Source organism: Branchiostoma lanceolatum, chromosome 2 (assembly GCF_035083965.1).
Source record: "Branchiostoma lanceolatum isolate klBraLanc5 chromosome 2, klBraLanc5.hap2, whole genome shotgun sequence".
Taxonomy (NCBI): Eukaryota; Metazoa; Chordata; class Leptocardii; order Amphioxiformes; family Branchiostomatidae; genus Branchiostoma; species Branchiostoma lanceolatum.
In genome coordinates this window covers 28,593,883-28,618,156 of record NC_089723.1, presented here as the reverse complement: position 1 = coordinate 28,618,156, position 24,274 = coordinate 28,593,883, and the positions used below count along the sequence as shown (strand labels likewise).

General features: G+C 38.8%; 1 protein-coding gene across 1 annotated transcript in view; it reads left to right on the top strand.

The window, feature by feature from the left end:
* The window catches only part of LOC136428415 (tRNA dimethylallyltransferase-like), a 60,846-nt gene that overhangs the window by 17,054 nt on the left and 19,518 nt on the right, over positions 1-24,274 (top strand). The window contains exon 7 of the mRNA XM_066417894.1: positions 3,866-4,059. Coding sequence (XP_066273991.1) covers positions 3,866-4,059 — 194 coding nt within the window. The remainder of the gene's footprint in view (positions 1-3,865; positions 4,060-24,274) is intronic.

Below are 24,274 nucleotides of genomic sequence, written 5' to 3'. Positions count from 1 at the left end.
CTGTCATTAGTTGATGAGGTAGATTAAGAAATGTGTTCAAAGCAATCCAGGAAGCCTTGGTAGCTTTTTCATATTAGCAGTATCTGTGTCACTCATGCTTTTGTGCGGTCTCTAAGAAATTTTTTCATTTTAAGTATCATATATCCCTTTGTAGATGTATTTGTATTTGAAAAGCCTTACCGTATGTGATCTTCAAAGTACTGAATGTACAACGTGTCCATACTCTATGAATTGGATGTAAGGGTTTGTTAATTTAGCCACTGTAACGTTTTTTAAACGGTTGTACAGTACATCTTTATTGACAGACTGACCATTTTATGGTGTGCTGTCAAACCTTCCTTGTTTGAGTGTTGTGATTAGTTCCTGACCAACAGTGTGAAGCTGGTCTTCCTAGACAGACCTGTCTGTTTAATCAGTCTCCTTGAAACTTTCACCACGTCCTCTAAACTGTATCACTTCCACTGGAATCTTGAAGTGTCTGAGAGCACTCGAGTCGACATTCCACCTAACGACCATCTCTTAAGGCCGGCACTTCAGACGTCTTCACATACTTCCCTCAGCCTTCCTATTCAAGGTTCTGATAGTGCATGTTCCAATGTACAACCCAACCCAATGGGGGTGCAGGGATTGCAATGAATTTTGACAATGTAGACATTTATCTAAGATATTCTTAGATGTGAAAACAGGAATCTGGAAAATGGTTTCTTGCCTATGATATTTGAAAGATTTTGGTATAAAGTGTTTCTGGAAGCTTGATTTGTATGTTATCCACCATGGATTTCCATTTAAAAGCATGTTATAGAGTATGCCAATGTGTACGAGAGAGAAATATGAAGCAAAATTAGCACCACTCTCGTTGTTACTTCAATGGCAAAGCCTTTTATCCAAACAGCAGGTCTTGGCTTACAAATATTTGAATACAACTCTAAGCCAAGTTGATGCTAGTCCTTACCTGATGCAACATTTCTCAATTATCCCAATCCTAATGCTATCCTAATCCTAATCCATACTGATCCTTCCCCACCCCAGCCACCCCTTTGAAAAGAACAGCTCTGCCAATAGCGACACTTGACATGGGAAGAAAACGCTGTTTCTTACATGTACATTCATGTGTTTCCTAATCCTAATCTTATCCTAATCCAGACTGATCCTTTCCCACCCAGGCCACCCCTGAACAAGAACAGCTCTGCCCATAGCGACACTTGACCTGGCCAGGGAACACTGTTTGTGAAGGGGAATCCCTTTTGTAATTGTTCGGCCTTTTTTCAGGCCCGTTTGAAGTTAATCCCCGGGGAGTGCCCTTTGTGTTGCTTCACGGTTTTGTTAAACCTTCAAAGTGACGCGGCATTCTGCCGACAGCGAGGCGTATTGTTGAAGCATTGGTTTTACCTGTAGTGGTACAGTAGAAAGTTACACTACTGTCTTGGTTGGGAGTTCCGTTAGTGCTCAATAGGGGAGCCACTACACTCAAGTAGCGTATTGTTTGTCAAAGTAAAGTGGGGAAATGTGATGTTTCTTGGAAAAGGGAGGGAGGCTTAGAGTTTTCCTTTAAAGTCTGATCATATTTGAAGTTCATTTTCAAAAGAAAACAAGAATTGTAACATAGCACTGTCAATAGTCATCTAAAAAAAGTTACATGAATAATTTCTAATTTCATGTACAATGTACATTGTATATCCACCATTATGTGCAGTACGGAGATTGGATTACCCAACATGGCATTCATTTGTAACCCAACATTGGAATCAACCCCACTTCAAACAGTGGAAGATGAAAAGGTTCACACCGACTTGTTCAACAACAGTTTTTACAATGAAAGGCAAGGGAGACATTTGAAAAGATGATTAGATACTTTTCCTTTTAAGTGCAAATTGATACTCCAAATGAGTCTGGGAAGGTAGAGTTTTGCTTTGATTGAAAGCCTTGTTGAAATGAGTTTTGTGTTTTTCAGCCAGCATTGACCTTTTAATTTTTATTTTCAAGTTGGGTTGAGCCAGTAGCTACAGTATAGTTCAGGATCAGTGTTCTAGCCAGCGCGCCATTCCGTCATTTGACAGAATTTTGTGTATCATGACGGACAAAAATATTGCCCAACGCATCTTTTCAGACCACATCTCCCCCCAAAATAAAGCTGAAACTCTTGTATTAATTTTTCACCAAAAGAGTTGTCATGAAAGAAAGGTTTAAGTCTACCAGCAAAATTTGCCCCTCAAAATGCAGGAAATACCGTTTCAGAGGGTTAAGATAAGATGACGGGTACAAATTTCATGCTGGCTAGAACACTGTTTAGAATGGTAGTTTAGTCTCTTTCAAATCCTTCCCACACCTTTCAGTTTATAGGGGCGGTGCCCATCTCTGTTTCTATAGCCCTTGGGCCATACAGGCCACTACTATAGGGGGTAATCCACTGGTAGTGGTTGTGTCTAACACCCATACTGTTTCTTATAAGTCATCAGTTCTAAGGATAGAAAGCAATATGTACCATTTTCAAGTCTTTGGTATAAACCCACGACCTTCCGAATGCAAACTGAACATTTAGCTATTGCACTCGTAGATAAATTAGAAAGGGAAATCTCAATATTGTTGAAGAGATTCATCAGTCAAGTGTGATTACCAGTTACTAGAATATTCCTCAATCAGTGACTTTAGAAAGGTAATAAGGAGGTGCGTGTTTTGTTACCTTTCTAAAGTCACTGATTGGAGAATATTCTAGTAACTGAAATCTCAATAATCATAAATTTTTGTACTCATTTCCAACCAGAGAAATTGTAATCACATGCAGGCAATGCAAACAGGGAGGTGAAATTGGACATGGTTTCATACAATGTCCTAGACCAATTTGCAACATAACCAAAGGAAAACATTCCAATCTTTGGTTTCACGAATGTCATATTTGCCATAATCCTGTTAACTACTTTGTATAAAGCAGTATGGAGGTCCTCTCTCAAAACCTTTCTGTCAGCATTGCAGATTGATATAAATACCTGCATTTGCACAATCCTGTAGTTTTTGGGCTGCAGCCATATAACCCTTGCCCTAGACTTGTAAGTGTAACATGTTCTAGATGGCTTAGTGAAGTTTAAGTAGATTACATATGGGTTAAGTTTCAGCTATGTTAGGAGAGGTGCTGATCCTGTTTCATGGTTGATACGTTACAGCCCATGTTTGTGTGGGTGAGAGTCTGACCCATGAACGTGTGGTGGTTTGTCTTTGGTGACAGTGAAAGATTGCTCTAATGTTGTAGGTAGGTTTTGTTTCCCTCCATATCGGAGTGAGTTTAGGAGGGTATTCAATCAGGCCTTGTTGGAATTCAAGGTCATCTCACCTTCAAGGTTATTCTACATGTGACCTTGAAGGTTACACAAATGTATGACTGAAATGGACGTTAGGTGGTTGTATGATTGATAATAGATTTTGATGTTTTTAAAAGCTAGCCTGATTGAATCATGCTTATATTGGTCGCCCGACACCGGTCAGCCCCTAGCCAGCAGGAGTTTGCGTTATACAGACTTGTCCCCTGCATACTCTGACGGTTAGTTTATTTGCTTGCACAGGGAAGTCTTTAACAAGTTTCGAAACTGTTTTATCCTCTTTTGATACTGATTTCAGCACATATTTGAAACAGTTTGGCCATGACCTTGCATAAACTAGGAGACCAAATTTTGATTTTGTTTTTGTTATGCATAACATTTCTCTTTCTTTGAATTCTAGGTTGTTGTGGTCATTTTCATACTAGATATTTGGTAGTTGAACCTTTCTTTCTCTATCCAATTGTCAGATCTTAGTTTGATGAAGATGTCGGTTTAGAAAAGATGAAAAGTGGTTGTTTTGAATATCTGAATTTGAATATCTGTGCCTTTTTCAGACAAGACTACACACGAGGCATTTTCCAGTCTATCGGATTTAAGGAGTTCCACAAGTACCTGTTGCTGCAGGAAGGTCAGAGGTCGTCTGACGATGGACAACAGCTTCTGCAGGAGGGTGTCGCTGCGCTGAAGACCGTTACCCGACGCTACGCTCGCCGACAAATCAAATGGATCAGAAACAGATTTCTAAAACGTGAGTCCTTTTTGTTGTCTCTATATAGTGTTTTTAAAAAGTTGTTGTTCACCTTGTAGTGCCTATAGTCCAGCGGCATAGCTGAAAAATTGTGCAAATTTGTCTAAAAGCACCAAATTTGGTACACATGTAGTTGAATGTATTCTTAACAAATATAGATATGGAGGCATCTCAATTTTTGCCCAGAAATAATTTTACGGCCTTTTTGGCTATTTTCCTACCAAAAATGTATATTTTGGCTCCTGTGTCCAGGTATTTAAACCAAATGACCTGAAATTTGGTATGGAGATGCTTATGATTTATGTCGACAGGACTCTATTTACATTTTTGGCATGCATTACTTAAAATGTGCTTTTTTGCCATTTTCGGACCAAATATGTACATTTTGGGCTCCTGTGCCATGGTAATTAAAGCAAATAACCTGGAATTTGGTGTGAGGGTGCCTATGATATATTTACACATGGCCTTTGTAATATATTTTGCATACATCACTTTAAAAGCGTTAATTTTTCGATTTTTTTGCCATTTATAGACCAAAAAAGTACATTTTTGGCTCCTGTGTCCTTGTATTCAAACCAAATGACCTGGAATTTGATACGGATGTATGTTTCGCAATGGGGATGGGAAAGGATAAGTTGGAAGAGTCCATGTAGTATGGGGGTATTTTAGGAAGAGTCCATTGTTGCTCGTGGGGACCAAAATTTTTAAAATTCAATTTTAAAGTGGGTTGTTTGTATTGTCCAGTTGTGGGTAGAAGTAATACAAGGAAGAAGACATACAACTCACACAGAACTTTATCGTTTATGTGATATTCATTTGGAAACAAACCACTTTTAAGTTTATCGATACATGATTGGCTTTGTTAACACTTTTGGCATATTACTAGAATTATTTTTCTAATTTTTTGGCTATTTTCAGAACAAAGACGCACATCTCCAATTCCTATGTATTAGACCAAAATGATGTGAAATTTGTCATGTGTCTGCCTTAGTAATGTACACTGGCCCTCATACAAATGTTTGGCCTACAGCCTTTCTAAACGATTTTTGAAATAAAAAAATTCTCAACCAAAAATGTTTACTCTTGAAGCTTCCATTCAAACAAAGGGGGGTCATATTTTTGTATCTCACCCATATTATGGTTGAAGACCATTCTTGCCCGTGGGGATTTTTTTTAATTCTAAGAGGGACTGATTGGTTTTAAACTCAATTTTGGACTGAGGTGATCCATTTTTTGAGTGGAAGTATTTTAGAATGGTGCCTTATGTATAGGTTGCTTTTGGAAGAGTCTGTTATTTGCATATAGGGTCAAATTGAGAAATCTCAATTTCTTACTGGGATGACTTTGCAATAGTTCACTTTTGGGCAAAAGTTTTTTCTTAATATTTCGATTTGCCCAAGTGTTATTTTGGGCCAGTCCATTTTTTGCATGGGTAGGAGTATGGGCGAAACATGCTGTATTTGCTCAGGAGCAAATGACGGCCTTTCTAGTTGCTAAAAACATTTTGTTCAGCAAGATGGATCACAAATGACATCAAATACCCCTTTAGAAAGTCAAAGAATTGTACAGCATCATCAAAACGAAAATGTCATATCTTATATGTGGCTAATCTAAATGTCATGGTTGTCTCACTTAAACGGTCTTCTGAAGCGACAGCCACTTTTAAGAGGGATTCCCACCCACCGTGGCTATGATTTCTTCCACCGATACTAACGTTGTGGTGCACTTGTCGTAAAACTTGAGTGTCCATAATTTGGCTCATATCAATTTTTAAGGATCTAAATGGCCAATCCTTCAACTTTTCTATTACTGTAAATGTTATATATTGAGGGGAAGTGAATATCCTTTTCCTCAGGTTGTTCACTCCCACTTCTTATGGACCTTTTCCTTACATTGACCATTGTGGTCATTACGCATGGAATACAACTGTGATTTTGTTACAATATTACATTTCCTCTTCCGGGTCTTCCACCATCTTGACACCAAAAATGTTTCCTTTGAAATCCCTTCCCGATTTGTTCTCACAAAAAATGTACAACAGCTTTTTAATTTCACCACTGTATTCGTTAATGACACGTTCTCACTTCGTCTGGACTGTGGCCGATTCATATTGGTGAGAAGCAGTTGTAAAGTGCCTAATTTCTGCAGCCAATGTTTTGCTTCAAAATTGTATATGTGTTGCAGAACAGCCAGTGGTCTCTTAAACTTAAGTTGCAAGAATCTTTCCAGGAATAGACCTGGTTTGCTGGACTTCAACAGCCCGTGCAAGGCTAAGGAGATAAAGCATGCATTAACATTCTTATTATTCTTAAGTGACAAGACAGCATTAGTCCACCCCTTCATCTTCGTTCTTGGCTTTTGACCTTGTTAGTGTTGGACCTGCCAAACTTCAATCATGGTGAATGCAATTGCAAGTTTTGTCATTGAGTCAAAACCTCATCACATTAGAGACAAAATGCTGCAATATGTAGATGCCATTTAAATTTTCCCTCATCAGAATGGCACATTTTGGCGAAAATCACTGACACATGTGTTGCAATATTCTGCTTCTAATGTGATGCGGATTTAAAAGTTGCAAAGATCCCGGGGAACCCCACCAGGAAACCAGATAGCAAAGCACTTAGGACAGATTTTACCAAATGTGGGCATGGTATGAATTTTTGACAAAAAGTTAATTGGCATTTTGATAACTTTTGACCTACAATATTCATAATTTTTGGCGTAGCGGGGGGGGGCTAAAATTTTAAAACAATTACACAGGGGCGCTTAAAACATCTTGTTGCATCAGAAAATCCGGGCTATTGTAGTATTTGGCATCAAAACCTAGTGCCAATGCTGTTCAAGACTTTAAGTCAAATCAGGAGAAGCTGACACATCATGCTTCATGTTGGCCATGCAGCCAGGTCAGGCTACGACACAGTGATTGTGTCATCGGAAGGTACAGACGTCTTCCTACTCTGTTTGGCATTCAAGCACTCAATTCCACCATCAATTTTTTTTCAAGTGTGGCCCGGCGCGGATGCAGACACGAATAGGATATATTTCACGAAAACGATATGTTAGTATCGCGATTGCGGTCATTATATAAAGACCTTTGCAACAGTCTCCTTGAAATGCATACCTACCCCGGATGCGATACTGTGAGTGCGATTTCTGGACGAGGGAAGTTGGGAGCACTTCGGCTTGTTAAGGAAAACTGAGACTTCCGGGAAATGTTCAAACAAGTAGGAATGGAATGGGTCGGAGCTATCAGCTGAGCTTTTAAGAAACTACAGGATTTCACTTTCCACATATACTCTTCCCGACCAGTAACAAGCGACGTCAATGAGCTCAGATACAGGCTGTTCAAACTATGTGGCAGCAGTGTGGAAGAGAAGCCTTAAGTGCAGCCCGTCTTTTTTTTTTATTCATGTTAGTATATATTTTCTTATCATTCTTTTGTTCGGGCTGTAGAACTTGAACTCAAAACAGGAAGAAAATGAACTTGGCCAAGTCTTGATTATGACGGGAAATGATGAGCATTCAAGAATGTTTGTTATACCATGTAGCAACTGTGCTGTGATAAGTTGTTACTTAAGCAGCGTTTCCGTGGCAACCGTCATAAAATCTGCCTAACTGTATTTCAAAATGCCTTCAAACATAGTTTAGAGGGCCTATGTATCACAAAGTAGCATGATGGTAAAAATCTTCAATAAACGTTTAGTACTTGTAAGAAATTAAGCACGATAGCAGATCCAAGATGGCCGCCTAAATGGCGCATGTCACCTGATTTCTTAGGTAAAATAACTTCTACTTATTCTTTACCTAGCTGAAATATTTTCTAAGAGCCCTAATATTAGTAATGGATCATTCAGGGGTGTTGGCCAAGTCTTGATAATGACTGGAATTCATAAGCATAAAAAATGGCTTGTTTAGTAATTTTCCCTTGCTTGAGAGAATTGTATTTTTCACCGTTTCCATGGCAACCATCATAAGATCTGCCTAACTTTATTTAAATGCAACACAAGTCATAGTCAGGTCAAAAACATTTAGCATAATGGTAAAAGTCTTCGATAAATGTTTAGTACTTGTAAGAAATTATGCTGCAAGATAGCAGATCCAAGATGGCCGCCAAAATGGCGCATGTCACCTGATTTCTTAGGTAAAATAACTTCTACTTATTTCTTACCAAGCTAAAATATTTTCTAAGGGCCCTATTATTAGTTATGGATTGTTCAGTTTCATTGGTCAAGCCTTGATGATGAATGGAATTCATAAGCATCCATAAAAGGCTTATTTAGTAACTTTCCTGTGAGAGAATGTTATTTTTCACCGTTTCCATGGCAAACATTATTGAAATCTGCCTAAGTTTACTTCAAAATGGCCTCAAATGTACTTAACTGGTCTTTGTTTTATCTCAACGTATAGAAATACCAATGAAAAAATGGTTGATTATTATTAAAACCACATGAAATAACTTGATATAGACAATTTTTGGTCGTTCTATGGTTTTGAGTGACGTCATCATATCACGTGATAATTCCTAAAAAGCTTGACATTTGACATGATTAGCATGCATGATGATAAAGTGGAGGAATCAACCTTTTCAAAAAAGTAAGTCACCCTTTGTCCCTCTGTTTGGTACCAAATGGCTATTTTGAGGGACCTGGCCCATGGACTGTCCCCTCCAATGGCAATGAGCACAAGTAGCATATATCAATAACATAAGACGTGATTTCATTTTTTTAAAGTTTTGTTTAATCTAAATATAAGTAAACATGTCAATATTACTTCCTGCATGCACACTAAGGCAGACAGAAAAACTCCCCAGAAAAAATTAGGCTTTCAAAAGCGATTTATTGGCAAAACTTAGATAAAGTACAGCAAAAGATTTCCTTAGCAACAGCCTTAGCAACGGCATTTGAGGTAAAATATGCATCGTAATGTAATTCTATATACACTTATATCTCCTGACAGAATGGGTGGATTTCGGCCATTTAAAGAATAAAATGCTGTCAACATTGTGACAAATCAGACTTCAGTATCAACAAAGGTCCCATAGGTACCTAAAAACTTTGCCTGATAACGGAAAGTGAACTATCCATTTTTATGTTAAAAAATGGAAAATAAATTAACTTCAAGGACGAATAATTTTCTATAGAAGCGTGTTGTCTTAAAAAAATTAACAGATTTACGATCCTTGTGGTTGACTTTTATGATAAACAAATTTTCATGAAGAAACATTAATGTTTAATCTTTTGCCCCTCCCCCTTATTAAGGGTACTAGAACGGTCAGTCTATTTTGGGTGTTCTAAACTTAAGATGCCGCCACGGCGCTCCTGGGCCGAAATGAAAATGCCTCCATATCCAGATTTGTGCAGGATATGTTCAACTACATGTGTGCCAAATTTGGTGCTTTTAGACAAAAGTGCACAATTCAGCTAATTTTGGGAACTATGCCGCTGGACTACTAGTGGCACATAGGGCAGAAATCTTCCTTCAAGTTTCTGTTGCAGGACATATTTTTACAGGGAAGGGTTGCTAGCCCCTTTAACGTGCTCGAGGGATCCCGATTTTATGTCCCATCCGAAAAACGAGTGCAGCCCCAACCGAGATGTTCTGTCCCAGGATTTGAACCGGAATCACCCAGTTATCTACTAATTAGAACCAGGAGCTCAACTGTGAGGCTGCTACCAGTTGAGCTACAGGGACATCCCTTTTTCGAAAAGTGTGATATTTAAAAAAAAACATTGTTCTCTTGTAGCCTGGATTCAATCAAGCCTCCTGTGACCGCTCGCCGCCCTGTAACTTCTTCGCCTCCGCGGGGAGGGGACAGAAATCCCCGGACAGCTGAAGTTTTCGTTATACAGACTAGTTCTCTTGATTGTGTAATCTTAGAGAAGAACTGCCTCAGCACCCTTTCTGAACTTCTATGTTTTCATACCTAATGTTCCTGATGTCCTGCCAGTTAATTCACTTACCCCCTGACAATTTCACTGTCTATCTCTAATGGTCAGCTGAAATTGGACCTGTCAGTTTCAATTTCAAGTTCCATTTGTAACTTCAAGTACGTGTGACATATCTAATAGCGTCCTCTTATTGTCATTCTGAGTATGATTAGCGATAATATTAAACTGGATGCCCCCATTTTCAGTTCCCATCAGTATGCAAAAATGCTTTTCTGCTGTCCTACTAGCTTCTAGAGTCCAATTTTCACCATAGCCAGTCTTCGCAGTAGATTTAGATTTATTTCACTCCACTTGAATGTTACAAATGTGGCAAATGCATCGTGAAGTTGGACGTTACAGTAAAATCTTTAAAGTCTGTTTTCAAATAGAAAAAAAAATGGTCTGTAGGTTTTTTTTATAAGCCAAAGTGGCATTTTGATGGATTGTAACCATAGCTTTATAGACTAAGGGCCTTGTAACGTTCATCGTAAGATGGGTTTAAGACAGCAAATTGAGGGTATTCAATGGACAGTCTTGAGATTGCGGTACAAAATTCAGCCATCTTTTGACAGACAAGGTTTATGTAGATCCTTGTTGATGATGATCGGCTCTATCATGGCCTCCTAGAAAATGTTACGACAAATGCTTCTAACCTTTACCCAAATCTCGCCGACTACGCCTAGACAAGTTGACCCAGATTTTCCCCCTGCCTTTCAGTAATGGTAAATAACATTCACTTCCATTTTGATCTGTAAATCCAAGAGCAAAGTGCAAGAAGGTTAAATTTAACCTCCTTGAAAAGTGTAAATGTAAGTGCTTGGAATTAGGAGAAACTTCATGGTGAGAATATTAATACCCATAGACAGTGTTATACCCCATGATCACGAGAAAGTCTTTCATATTCTGGAAAAGATTTTGAGCATTTGACCAAGAGCTTTTAGATCCGGCTGAGATTTACCTTTGTTCAGGTTTAACTCCTAGCATAATGAAAGGTCGCAGAGGGAACATCAATTCTTTGATTACATCACTCTTGACAAAGGTCCAATATCCTGTTTCACTGTTATTACTGTACTGTAAATGCATTCAAGTTCGCATGGTTTTTATTTCGCGGTAGGGAGAAAATGGAGTGTTGCCGGTGTTCGCGTTTGAAAGAATAGTAATGCTACTGTCATAGGTGGGCAAAAACTTTTGCGATGGTTTTAAGTTCACGCTGAAAGTTCACCGCGAAAACCGTGAAAATAAAACCACTGGGAACATTTCTGCATTTACAGTATATCCCGGAAAGTATTCCACTCCTTTGTTATACAGCACTTGGGGAATTGAAAGCAGAACTTATTGTAACTCGTTATTGCCCAATATCTAAAGAAATGGCTGATGTTAAGCAATTGAGATGGATCTTAATTGTGGATTACGAGCAAAACCTTTTGGGGGTATTGACCTAATTGTGGACCATGAATGTTAATGGAGGGTTTAACAGGATGTGTTTTATTCATGGTACTTTGGTCTTGCATACACACCATGGTTGGAAAATTGTGGTGATTTCATGCTAGACTTAACCAAGGCTCTATCTTCTAAGATACAAGGCAATTCAATAAGCTGACAATACATGTATTTCTGGTGATCCCCTGTCAAAAGACTTTGTGCTAGAAATGGACACAAAAAAGCAGAAAATAACCATTCAGACATTAATTTGCCACCTAGTACTAATAGTAGGCAGACTTCGTGTCTACACATACTTTGTGCACATAACATCAACAACAACAAAAGTTTCAAAAAGATAAATTTGATTTTGAGAATATTTTGAGTGAATAAATAAAAAGACGAAAACGAATGATTTGAGGGGTATATTCTTGAATGGCATATGCATTGTACATTGTACATATGATTATGATAGTGTTGAATTTGAATATGTAATGTTTGGTACTTTGACAATATTGAAAATTCCTTTTGGAATACAAAAACTTGAGACCTACAATGGACATGTAACTGGTCTCCATGTAGCCTCTGCGAGGATCTGGATCGCTGGAAAAATAGTAGAAATTGCCCAAATAGAGTGAATAGCATGCTAAGGGAGTCGGCTACGGAGACAGGGACAATGCACAGTTCGTCTATTGTCCCTATCTCCGTAGCTATTCACTTATTTTGCTAATTTCTCCTATTTTTCCATTGATCTACGAAGCCTGGTACTAGTGGTACAGGCTAGTCTGCATGGTGGTAGCTGTATTTCACGGGTATAAGAAGAAGAGTGTGTTATCTAGGTGTAGGTGTATAGGATATGGGAGAAGTAGGCCCATGTCCTGTTTCAAAGCTGTATTCACAGGTAAAAGAAGAGTGTGTTATCTAGGTGTAGGTGTATAGGATATGGGAGAAGTAGGTACATGTACATGTCCTGTTTCAAAGAGAGGACCGATGATAGTATGGCCCTGGGCCTTTGTTCTCCATGACATAATGATGATGGATGGAAAAAGACCACCCCCCCTTATCTTATCAGTACAAACTGTCCATGGAAGAGGAGAGAGGAGGATGTGTCTATGTAGGCCAAGGATGCATGTATGTATAGGCTTACTAGATGAAGTATCAGTTGTATACCTGGAAATGGAAATGGGAACAGGAGGTCATTAACCTTTTATCACTTGCGTTCAGAACCGTTGTATTACCAATTATTAAGTTGTCATTATGCGTAAATTCGTTTTACTGAAAGAAGTCAGTAAAATAGGTAAATTCTACTGCAAAAATGACAAGTTAGCATTACGAAATACTGGGAAAACTTGTAAATCACTAAATGCTCTTGTTTTGAAATAACTTCATGTGTAACTGAGAAATAAGCTTGTCTAACTCTAAGTACAGGTACATGTATGGATCTTAACTGTTACCTAAACCTCTACCAGTATCTACTTGCACCTGAACATGCTTTTAGGTAAAAAATAGTGATAGTCGTACATATTAAAAAGTACAAACAGGATAGACATATCTGTTGAAATCAGTCACCTTGGAAATATCCTGTTTGTGTTTGGGAGAGCTTGGTTTGGTACAGTCAGGTGTAGATCAGGACTTTCACCTAAACCTCTACCAGTATCTGTACTTGTACCTGAACATGCATATGTACACAGTCCTACTTAGTGATTTAAGTACAAACAGGATGGGCATATCTGTTGAAATCAGTCACCTTGGATATATCCTGTTTGTGGTTGGGACATCCTCCTACCTGGGGCTTTCCTCTACAGTTCACTGACATCTGGGTCAGCGACCTTGTGTAGTCGATCATCACATGCATTCATTCACCAGATGATTACATATTAGACAACCTGAGGCTATATGATTACATACAGGCACTTGTGACTATCATTGTTGAACAATGGCCACCTTTATTACCATCGCCAAGAAGACTATATTTTTGGTAGCGTTTGTATGTACTGTATGTACAAATTTGAGTATGTCTGTATGTATGTGGTTGAACAGCATAATTCAAGGGTTGTCATGAAATGTGGTCTGTGGTTAGATCATGTCCTATCTAATAAATGGTAAGATTTTGGGCCCCCTGGCAGCTTTCCTTGCAAATTGGTACTGTAGCAGAATTTGTGTTTTTTGATATCTCGTGTTCTGGACAACCTATGGTCACGATGGTTGGTTGGTAGATAGCTTTTGTACTTGAGAAGAAGTAACATAAGTTTGGGTCCTCTAGCAGCATTTTTTCTTACTTGCTGATTCTGATGTGTTTGTAGGTGAAGGCCATATTGTTATATCAGTGTGTGAATTTTCTACAACCCATCATTTCTCTCCAAAAACCTTTGATAGCTTTTTTTCTTTCAGATCCCTTGCTAGAAAATGCACTGCTTCTGTTTCTCTTATTTGTATCAACAACTTACTGCAGAATGAGGGTATGCATATCGTGATGCCACTTTTTTTTTAGGCTAAAAAAATTTGATATTTTACTGTTTCAGTACATCTATATTTACATAAACATTTATGTACTTCACCTGCTCTTTGCATGAGAACATATCTACTGGTATTTTGATCAAGCTCAGGTTTGACCAGTCCTGACCACACAAGACAGGTGTTCTGAGTTGGCACCTGTTCCTAGGTCAGTTTGACGCGTCCAGAAGGAATGTGTAAGTTGGCTGAACCGACTGTAGTCAGTTTAACCAGTGAAGTACATACGCTTTGTTATTTTGAAATCATTGTATGTTACTGTGATTTTTATGTTAGCCTTACGTTGATTGTAGTCCTATGTTTTATGTACTTATTGTGTTCTTCTGTGAGCTCCGATAGATTCCAGACAGGTGGTATGCATAGCTGACCCTGTGCTCAGACCCTAGGGCTGTAAGAGTCATGTATAAGTAGGTGAAGGTAACCCATGTCATTAGTTTTCCTACATGATCAATCACTCTGGACAGGGCCCCAATGATCCTTCAGCACATAACCACAGATTAACTCTGCATTAGTACATCCCTGTGGATTAACATGGATTAACTGTACAAGTGGGTGATATATTTTTTGGCATGAAAGGATGAAATCCATTTTTATGTGTTTTTATGAATTTGTACAGAAGAGGTCAAAGTGGTTAGGAAAATGCAGTCTTATTAGATATAAGGAAGCAAGACAATTGTGCCTTTTTGACATTTTCATGTCTTTAAACCTTTTTGTTTTCTTAAATGCACACACACAAACTTGAGTAACTATTTTGGGCACACAAAGGTGACGTACAAATTTATCTTTATGATAGTTTATCCTACCTGAACACCTTTGCTTAACCTTCTCCTTGCTACTTAACCCTATATCCAATACAAAATTGGCACCAGCTACCTTAGCAAGGAGAACGTTAAAGAAGGTTAAAGAAATGGCATCTTAGTAATCAATCAAAGCCATCTCTTAACGTGTTGCTTGCTGTGAGGGTAAAGCAGCCTCACAGGTGTCTTATTTAGCAATCTATGCTTATGCAAATTGCAATAGCTGGTCTGTACATTTGGTTATAACTGCCGTTAGATTAATGTTGTGATTAAAAAAGAAGCAATCGATCTACAGTGCATCCTAAGTTTAGTGTCCAGAGAAACTACTGTAGCAGCTTCTAATGTAATTGTACTTTCCAAGCAGAAGTTAAGCTCTGGCTTGGTGTGGACATCTTTTTAGGCGTTTTTATCGGGCGTACTTGGAGAGCAATATAAATGTAAATTCTACCGGCTCTTTCATGGTTTGGCTCTCAGTGCATCAAGTCCCTTAGAAGGTCAAAGGAGTCTTGCTGTAACAAAATTTAGTACATGGAATGTTCTAGGATATTTGTGTATTATACTTTTCAAGTTTTCTGAAATATCATCTGTTATATGTGAAGATTTGGAGTTCAGATAATAAAGGCATTATTGACTATTGATTTGATAGGATTTTGTAACAATAAGGCTTGTGACTGCAGAAACCGTATCAGTTATTAGAAGCTGTTGTCAGATTTGTATGGTAGATATAAATCTGTGCCCTGGAAAAATTGCCAACATTGCATGTCTGTCGAATATTGACATCTTTTTGCTCCGTTTGCAAATCCGTATCAAGGAAAACCAAAAATGTAGTCTTATCTAAAAAGGTTTTTATTTTATCAGCATTTGTCTGTCATGTCTTCATTTTACAGAATCTTGTTGGTGCTGACAGACAAAAATTATTGCCATTCAATCATCTTGACAGACAAAATTGGCATGTCTAATATGGAAAAAATTAGAATTTGTCCAGATCAGGGGAGGAGGTAGCCTGGATGCCAGACCCCCGATCTCTATATCTGTCTCTATAATATCTGTCATGCAGGTTTCTCAGTCTAACTCAAGGGGTCTATTGTAGAATTTCCTTGGGGGTATGTTGGCCCTGGAGCCGAGGAGCTGGCCTTTGTAGGCCAACAGTCTGGCATCCAGGAGATGATGAGAAAAAAAATTGTAAACTGGAAAAAAGATGCTTAAAGACTACATCCTGCTGCTGTGGCGTCGTGTTGGCATAACGGTTAGGGTGTTTGGCCTGGAACTCTAAGGTCTTCTGACCTGCCACTGATGTAGCCTGAATTCAATCAAGCCTCCTGTGACCGCTCGCCGTCCTGTAATCGGCTCCGAACCCAAGAGGGGAGGGGAGAGAAACCCCTGGACAGCTGGAGTTTGCGTTATACAGACTACCACTGATGTAGTGGCCTTGCCCTTCCTCACTACGCCTAGGTGTAAAAGGCGGTGGAAGGAGAGGGTTGGGCTCTGCCTTCCATTACCGTGCCCTAGACACAATGGATAACAACCCACTGCCCCAACGGCCTCAAATGGGTTTGGAACGTACCTTTACCTTTTTCCCTTACATCCTGCTGTGGTAGAACTGCCACAGGATTCTGCGATTGCCAGTCCATTATATCAAACATGCACCAATGATTATCCAGTAATACAGGCCAAGGTTTTTTGACATCTAGGTCAACAAAAGCTGGAAGAAGAGCCCATGGTTCAACAAGTTTATTGACCCTCGTATGTTTTATCTGCATCCTTGGGAAGGTCCCAGAAAGGATGACAGCATCCTTATTATGGAAGTAGGCCAAGGTCTGCATGTTTATTACTGAGTAGCGTTTCACTGTTACAAGGGGTGTGCTGTCTGTGATAGGCATGCCCAGCATTTCCATATTGGAAAATGCAAATCCAAAAATGGATATTTTACATCCCCAAGATGGTTGTATAACATTGATAGATGTCCGTATGATGCCATATGATGAGGAAAGGTCCATGCAGTCTTAAAGCTGCTTTTAGAACATCAGAGAGTATGATATTGTATATCCATGATGAGTTTGGTCTATATGGACCAACAGAAAAGTAGGTTACTTGCATAATGTCATTTGGTTGGTGGTGTAAAAGCAAACGATTATGTTATAAAATGATGCTTGATTTGCTTTTGATTCAGGAAAAAGAATATTCCTAACATGTAATTTTGAAAAATTGTTTCATAGGCTAATTATTTCAATACAAATTGTAAATAATCTTGTTGTCGGTTAGTGGTTGCCACTATCCGGTGCAAGTAAGTCATTCAATGAATGTCAGCCCAGTTGAAATATGAGAGGTCAGTATACCTTAATAGCTACAGGTTGCCAGCCATACAAATGTGTATCTGGTATAAGATGACTGTCAAATATTTGGTCACATCAGCAATACTGGTATAGGTCTGCATGCTCTTTTCCGTTAGGCATAGGCAGGCTATTTTGATTGCCCGTAATTCGTATGGAAAGCTGCATTATTCACGTAATTTCTAGCGAGGCGACCAAATTTCGCGCAATTACCCTCCCTGATTTCAACGTGACACGTAGGGTTTTTTTCTGAAATGAGAGTAAAGCGTTGTCTTTGACCCACCCCCATGCAAATCCTCATTTAGCTCAGCAACGAAGTTGTAAAAAACAGTGTTATTATTTCTGACATTGCGAGCATCCTTCAATGTCAGTTCTCCAAAACTTCAGCCTAAATTTTGTCCTGTCTTCTTCTGTCAGGTCAGCTGTTTCATGAAGGCACTATGCATGGAAATGGGCCATCTGACCACGGACGATTTGGTTTTATTGAAGTTCTTGCTGTTTTATCTGATATCGACTATTGATGTAGATGGTTGCCAAGATTTCTGTCCTGCATATACTTTATTACAGAAATTAGATATCTATTGTCAACAAGAGAGCCCTTGACATATATTGATATTTATGTCCTTTTAATGTTCAAATAATTTGTGTAAAAATGTCTACATGTAGGGTTACCGTAAAATCCCTATTTACGTACGCACTTTTAAAACTTTTCAAGTTGCAAGCAGGTGCTCCAGGCCAACGCCAAAGTCGGGGTGCGTACGTTAGTAGGGGTTCTTCCTCGTAAAAATCGCATGTCAGCTTGAGAGTATGGTACATCTTCATGCAAATGAAGTGTGGAATGCTACCACACAATCAATCAGTAATAAAGAAGAAATAATACATATATTTAAATTGTTTGATATTTTCTACCCGGAAACATTTTCTCAGTAACCCTTTAAGTCAGTAAACATCATCAAAAGGATGATCATGTCAACCTCTAAATATCCACCGAAATGCTGGAGAGTGGGTGCGTACGTTAGGAGGGTTTTTCCCCTGAACGTTTCAACTCACCGAGTCTGGCCCGCAATCGTCCCCAAATCGGGGGTGCGTACGTTAGGAGGGGTGCGTACGTAAATAGGGATTTTACGGTATGTTTGTTTGTATAGACCACTATGAGAAATGGTAGGTGAACAGATGAAAAAAGGGGTGTTTCTCCTTGATTTTGACATATGGAACACACTTGACATGCGTGCCCCCATCAGATACTCTGCTGTTTTTTCCAATCATGTCTAATCATGAAATGCCACGTCTTCCATCAATGTCTCTGACTTCATCAACTGTCACCCTGCGTCCCCTCCCACATGTCCCAGATGGATTCTTCCGCAGGGATGGTAAATTTATCTTCATGTGTTTCAGTAGTGGAGAAGGTATATGCTGTAAATTCATTTGAGTTCATGGGGACTTAATCTCATGGTAGGGTAAAAGTGAGGCATTTACAGTGTCTAAAGTTGTCATTACTGACAGAAAGTCTTGTATTGTTTGCAATTAATAAATGATAAATGTCATGATCTTGAAATGTAGTGGTCAAAAACTGCGAGCAGAAAATATCTATGGATATTTAAAGTTTTTCAGTATGTGACAATTCATTCCTTTATCTCATTCTGTGACACGGAAAATATGAAAATGTAAATCAGACAAATTTAGGAAATATTCATATTTCCTATAGAATCTCTCTTAGCATGTATCATTTTGCTGATTCAAGAAAATTTGCAACAAGTGATGAGTGACTTTTAAAACTGTAATTGACATGTACATCTATCTGGTCTGTCTCTGGTCTGCAAAGTGTGAAAAATTACGCCCGTACTAATGACTGACAGTGTACGGGTATACGTTCAATAACATTAGCATATCATTGTCATGCACATAACGTATGACATATGGGCGTGGCTGAATAGGCGATTTGACCTTGCTACAAGGGGGGCTGCATGACTTTTCCATAAGGGATAATCAACCGTTTTGATATTATGTAATTTGTGATCGGAGTGCTGTAGTAATTGGTGGATGGTTGATGTAATATGCTAGGAACATTTCTGAATTTGCCGCGATGCGTGATAATCACCAAGAATTTGGTATAACTTGCAATGCCTGTGTAATGACAAGATTTGCCCCTCAAATTGCAGGAATCGTATTTCAGAAGGTAAAAAGAGTATACTTTCCTCCGTAGACCTTTGGTGCTGAATTTTGCTTTATAAAAAAAATTGACATAACAAAAAAAGAATATACAGCTGAGAGAAACCTTGCATGTACATGAGCATGAACTGTTGCCTGTACCTTTTAATTTGTACTCAGTGCACTGCAATACAAACTCTCGCTGTTCCATCCTCTTCCAGAGAGTTTGTAGACATAGCCCTCTAATATTAAATTTGGGGAAACCATCTTCAAAATAACAAAATACCTACAAAAACCAGCATGGAAGTCACAAAAACAGAACAGCTTTGATTGGAACCGTGATATAAAAACTCATGGCGACCGTAGGCCCAAACTCTGGGACAATCGGATTTCAGTTGATAGCTGTATTCCAAAGGTCTGATTCCCCTGGCTTACAGGTGCTATCTTTACCCCCAAGTACATTAGCGATCTTTCGAAGGGCCGCTAGGGGCAAGGTTTAAGCAGGCTTTGCATTTTGTACCCGAAGCGCCGTCCCCAGAAACAGGCAGCCTTGCACTTATCTCCGGTCCAGACAAGGTTGGTTAAGTAGGATCTGTAGTGCAGCAAGGTTTTTCATCTTCAGACTGATGTATTCAGGCCAAGGTAACACTTTGAGGTACACGAGTACTTAAGAAGGCCTTATTTTATGGTAAGGATACAAGGAAGTGGTTTGTGGGACAGTGGCCTATTGAAGTGGAATGGGTTATTTTGGGAGTGCCTAATAAGTATTCAGATGAGTTATGTGGAGTTTTTATAGATTTTTTCTTTAATAATATGAAATTGCTGGAAACAGACAAATTGGTATGGGAAAGCATACGACTTTTAACAAATCTTAATGAATTCTATGTGAGACGTAGAGTCAATTCCACATTACCGAGAGGGTGTTTGTTGCCTTTTGTTCTAACATTTGCAAAACCTTTGTAACAATCTAAGGGAGATAAGTTACTGTTTAGAACAATTTCCAACATTCATTTGATGTTCTAAATAGTTTCTGCTGTGTTCCAACATGTTAGACAGATTTCTAACATTGCACATGTTATTTGTATTATTTTTGAAACTGTTGGAAAAGAGGTTGATCATTTGTTCCTACATGTTCCAACATTATAACAACATGGTATAACTGGGTCAGTGGGATGGGAACAGGGCAATTCACACATCCCTTCAAAGTATAGGGGATTAGGCCTGGGTGCCATGCATAGACACCTCAAGACAACAGTCTAGACGTGAAATCTAAAAATATACAGAGGCAGACAATAGAGTGTGATTAGCACCTACTTTTATGGGGGCAATAACCCAAATCTACCATTTGAAAAATGATGCAAATTGTTCCAACATGTTCAAACAGTGAAACAATCACATAGATGTTTGAAAATTGTTCTAAATAAAGAGATATTTGTGCAATTACTTTCCAAATAGTTCCAACATATATAATTAAGTTCAAACATGTTCAAACTTTCATTCTTGATTGCTTGAACAATTTAGAACTATTTTGACTGGAATAGTCTTTTATCTAAAATTGTTTGAACTCATTAGCAATATTACCTGAAAACCCTCTCGGTGACATGGAATTGACTCTACCGTTATAAGGAAAGGCGCTTTTTTTATACACGATGGAAAAATTGGTCAGTTTTCTTAGAAATCCATGTTGTCATATATGCAATTGGTATGAATCTGATATTGAATTTCTGGAGGCTATGGATAATACAGTTATGAATGCACAGCAGTACCCATGTGACACATGTCAACCTTGTTACCCTAAAGTTGAAGGTGGTTTTCAATAGATCCATAAATCTACAGAATACAAAAAATGTTTCTTGATTTTGATTCAAGCACTAACCTCACACCTTTTGTCCCCTTTTCAAGATGATAATTTTGTTTTCTTCTGTTCTCTTTCAAATGAGCTAAGAAAGGTGACCTCAGTCCAAGCCTATAGGGAAATCAGTAGACGGCTATTTCAGTGATCCTGTTTTTGTCCTTGGACAGAGAAATTTCACTCACCAAACATTAGACTAGCCAGACTTGAAACGTACCCTTGGCTCGGATTTGCCCGAATGATTTGAGTCTAAATTAAAAACTCAATCCAAACACCCGTCCCCTGAGAGAGGGGTTAGAGTAAATGTGATTTCAGCCTGAAGCATCATTTGGAAAATGGAAATTTGATGGAAGTGTTGTCCTGTAGTCGGAACCTTGGTCCTCGAGCCACTTGACATTCCAGCTAATTGGACGGAATGTTGAGCGGAATGTTGAGGTCAATTTGATTAGGTGGGATTTACATTTTTGTATGTCTCTCTAGTCCATAAGTCCGCAAGATTCATGTCAGAAAAGTCAATACCGGGCACACATCTATGGATCTTTGGCAGCTTCCCTCATAAATTGATAAAAATAAAAGAGAGAACAATGGTAAGGGTATGAAACCAAGCTTTAAGTTCAAGGGGTGTAGATATTATTCATTTCTTCTCAAAATTCAAATGCGAGGGGAAAGCACGGAATAGTTTGTCAGTGGAAGAGAACAGAGATTAATGTCCATGGCAGATTATAATCAAAAGATTTTTTGGTGCCATCAATAACAAATGGAAGTTTTATGGATGTAGGGATGCAAAGTTTGCCTTTTTACTGGGACATTAGTTGTGCATTCAGTTGGCAAATTCCCTCATTAAATAGAATGTGAAAGGTCAGTCATGTTCTCCAAATGTGTTGAGGTACCATCGCCAAAGATTGAATGCATACTTGGGGATCTGGTGTTGAAAACGTGACTGTTTGATGTTTTCTTGGGTCAGTCACCTCCTGTTCTCTTTGTTTCATCAATACACTGTTCTTCTGTAAGTGTAAAGAACCAGATAGGACCACTTTAACGCCACTTGACCTTCCCTGATCTTCCTGCCCCTCAAAGCCTCCGCCCCACCTGTCCACACCTGATTGTTCCCCGGGGAGGGCTGGGTTTCACAACAAGGGACACTCTACACAAGGGACAAGGACATTCTCAGGTGTGGGGGAGGGGGGCAGGGAAACTTTGGTCTGTGGTCATCAAGATTTACTGTTAGTAGTTCTCGTTCTTTCACTGTAACTTTATGTTCACGTTTTTTTGCTTATCATCACCATGAAAAAACATTTGTCTATCGCCCCCCTTCCCATCTCTCTAAAACATTTATATGTAACTTACTCTTTATCCTTCCCCACAATATCACCAACTTTTTTGTGCATTTGTCGCCATGCTGAAGTTAAGGTTCAGTGAAAAAGTGACCGTGATGATAAAGTGTATTACAGTAGGAGAGATGGCATGAGTAATGCCCCCAATTTGGCAAATAACTTCAAGAGTAGACTCTACCCAATACATCACTGTAAGTTTCTGTGATAAACTGACTAGCTAGAACTTTCTCCAGCATAAGATGTTCCACCTGTCATCTCAGGAAGCCCGTGCTTGCTTACCTCCTAGAATGATTTCCCTTGGTGCGTTCCCTCCTCTACCAAAATGTTGTCAAATCAAAAGTTATCTGCCCACTTTATCCCAATCTCCAAGCAGATGTTGGTTGGAAAATTGTAACGTCTTCTGACTGGCCTCCTTTTCTGGGAATTGGGATGGGAGACCAGAAAAGCCCAACATTTGCTTGGAGATATCCCAAACCGTCTTAAAAACATGATGACTTAAGGAAATTGAAAGAAAACTGGACTTTGTATTCTAATGTTTTCAATTTGATGTTTAAAAACCCAAATGGTCTGCTTGTTTTCTTTTTCCTCACGTCTCCGTTTTGTCCTTCCCGTATCCTCCCCTCCTTTCTTCCCATCTTCTCCTCTTCAGCCCATTTATCACTAAGATGAATGCCCCCAGTGGCATGCCCACAATACTGTGCTTGGTCCTTACACTCTTATCAACATGTCATCTATCCCCCAAATCCTGATGTCCTCCTACTTTACAAATGGCCAGGGTGTGTTGAAAACATGCAGGTCCTTTGTGGGTGGGCATGAGTCAAGTGTCTGGGGTGGTGCTGTCTTACTTTATACAGAGGGGTGCTCACAATGGAAGCCAGGGACAGGTTTTGTGTGTGTGGATTATTTGGGTAGGCGACCTTGTTGGTTTTGGCCTCTTTATCTCTTCGTATTGTGAGAAGAAGCCTTTGAAGTGAGGTAAAAACCTGTTGGTGCCAGATACACATATTAGTGATACATATTTTCAGTCTTAAAAGGTTTATGTACAGCTGTACTTAGTGAAAAGCTAATATTTTATAATCTGTAATCTTTCTGTAACAGATTATAAACAAATGTTAGCTTATAACGTGTAAGCTATTGTCAACATATAGGAAACGGAGACTAGAATTCGGAGCAATTAAGGGCCCTTTTTAAGCCAGATTAGATGTCTTTAAAAGGGTTAGGAAGGATTAGTCCTGGGGGTTTGATGTAAATACTAGCCTGCCCTTGGCCTATGTCTCGTGTTCACCAAGACTTGATAATGTCTCTAATTAGGACACACCTGTCCTCAAGTCACCTCTCCAATATCAGTCAAGGTAAGAGAAAAAGAAGAACCTTATTGCACGGTACATGTACAATGTATGGCAACTTGTCAATACATGACAATTGAACTATTTCTAATATCTAACAGTTTTTTAGAACTAATCTGATGTATCATCTAATAGATAACAGTAGAGACAATCTATCTAAGGGTGTGCATGCTAATGCTCTAAAACAGTATGTTGTTAACGTTAACAGTAAAAATAGGAAGAGAGGAAAGTGATTTAAACATGTCGCATAGTAGTAACAAGGTTTTACTAAGTTTATCTCATTAGACTTTATTGGGTTCACAAAATAAACTTTTTTTTCTTCTAGCTGCGATGATAACAAACCTGACCATTAACTGAATAAAGTAACATATGAGTCATATTTTTTTCGGATTCTGTAGTCCGTTTTTTAAAAGTTGCTACTGGCTTTCTTATCTTTGTGCATCTTCTGCTGTACTAGTAGTATCTTCCTATGCTTTTCGAAACGTTCTTCAACATTGGCACATGAGCTATTGAATGTCATAGCAGCAGCTTACATCGTTTGGGAGTACATG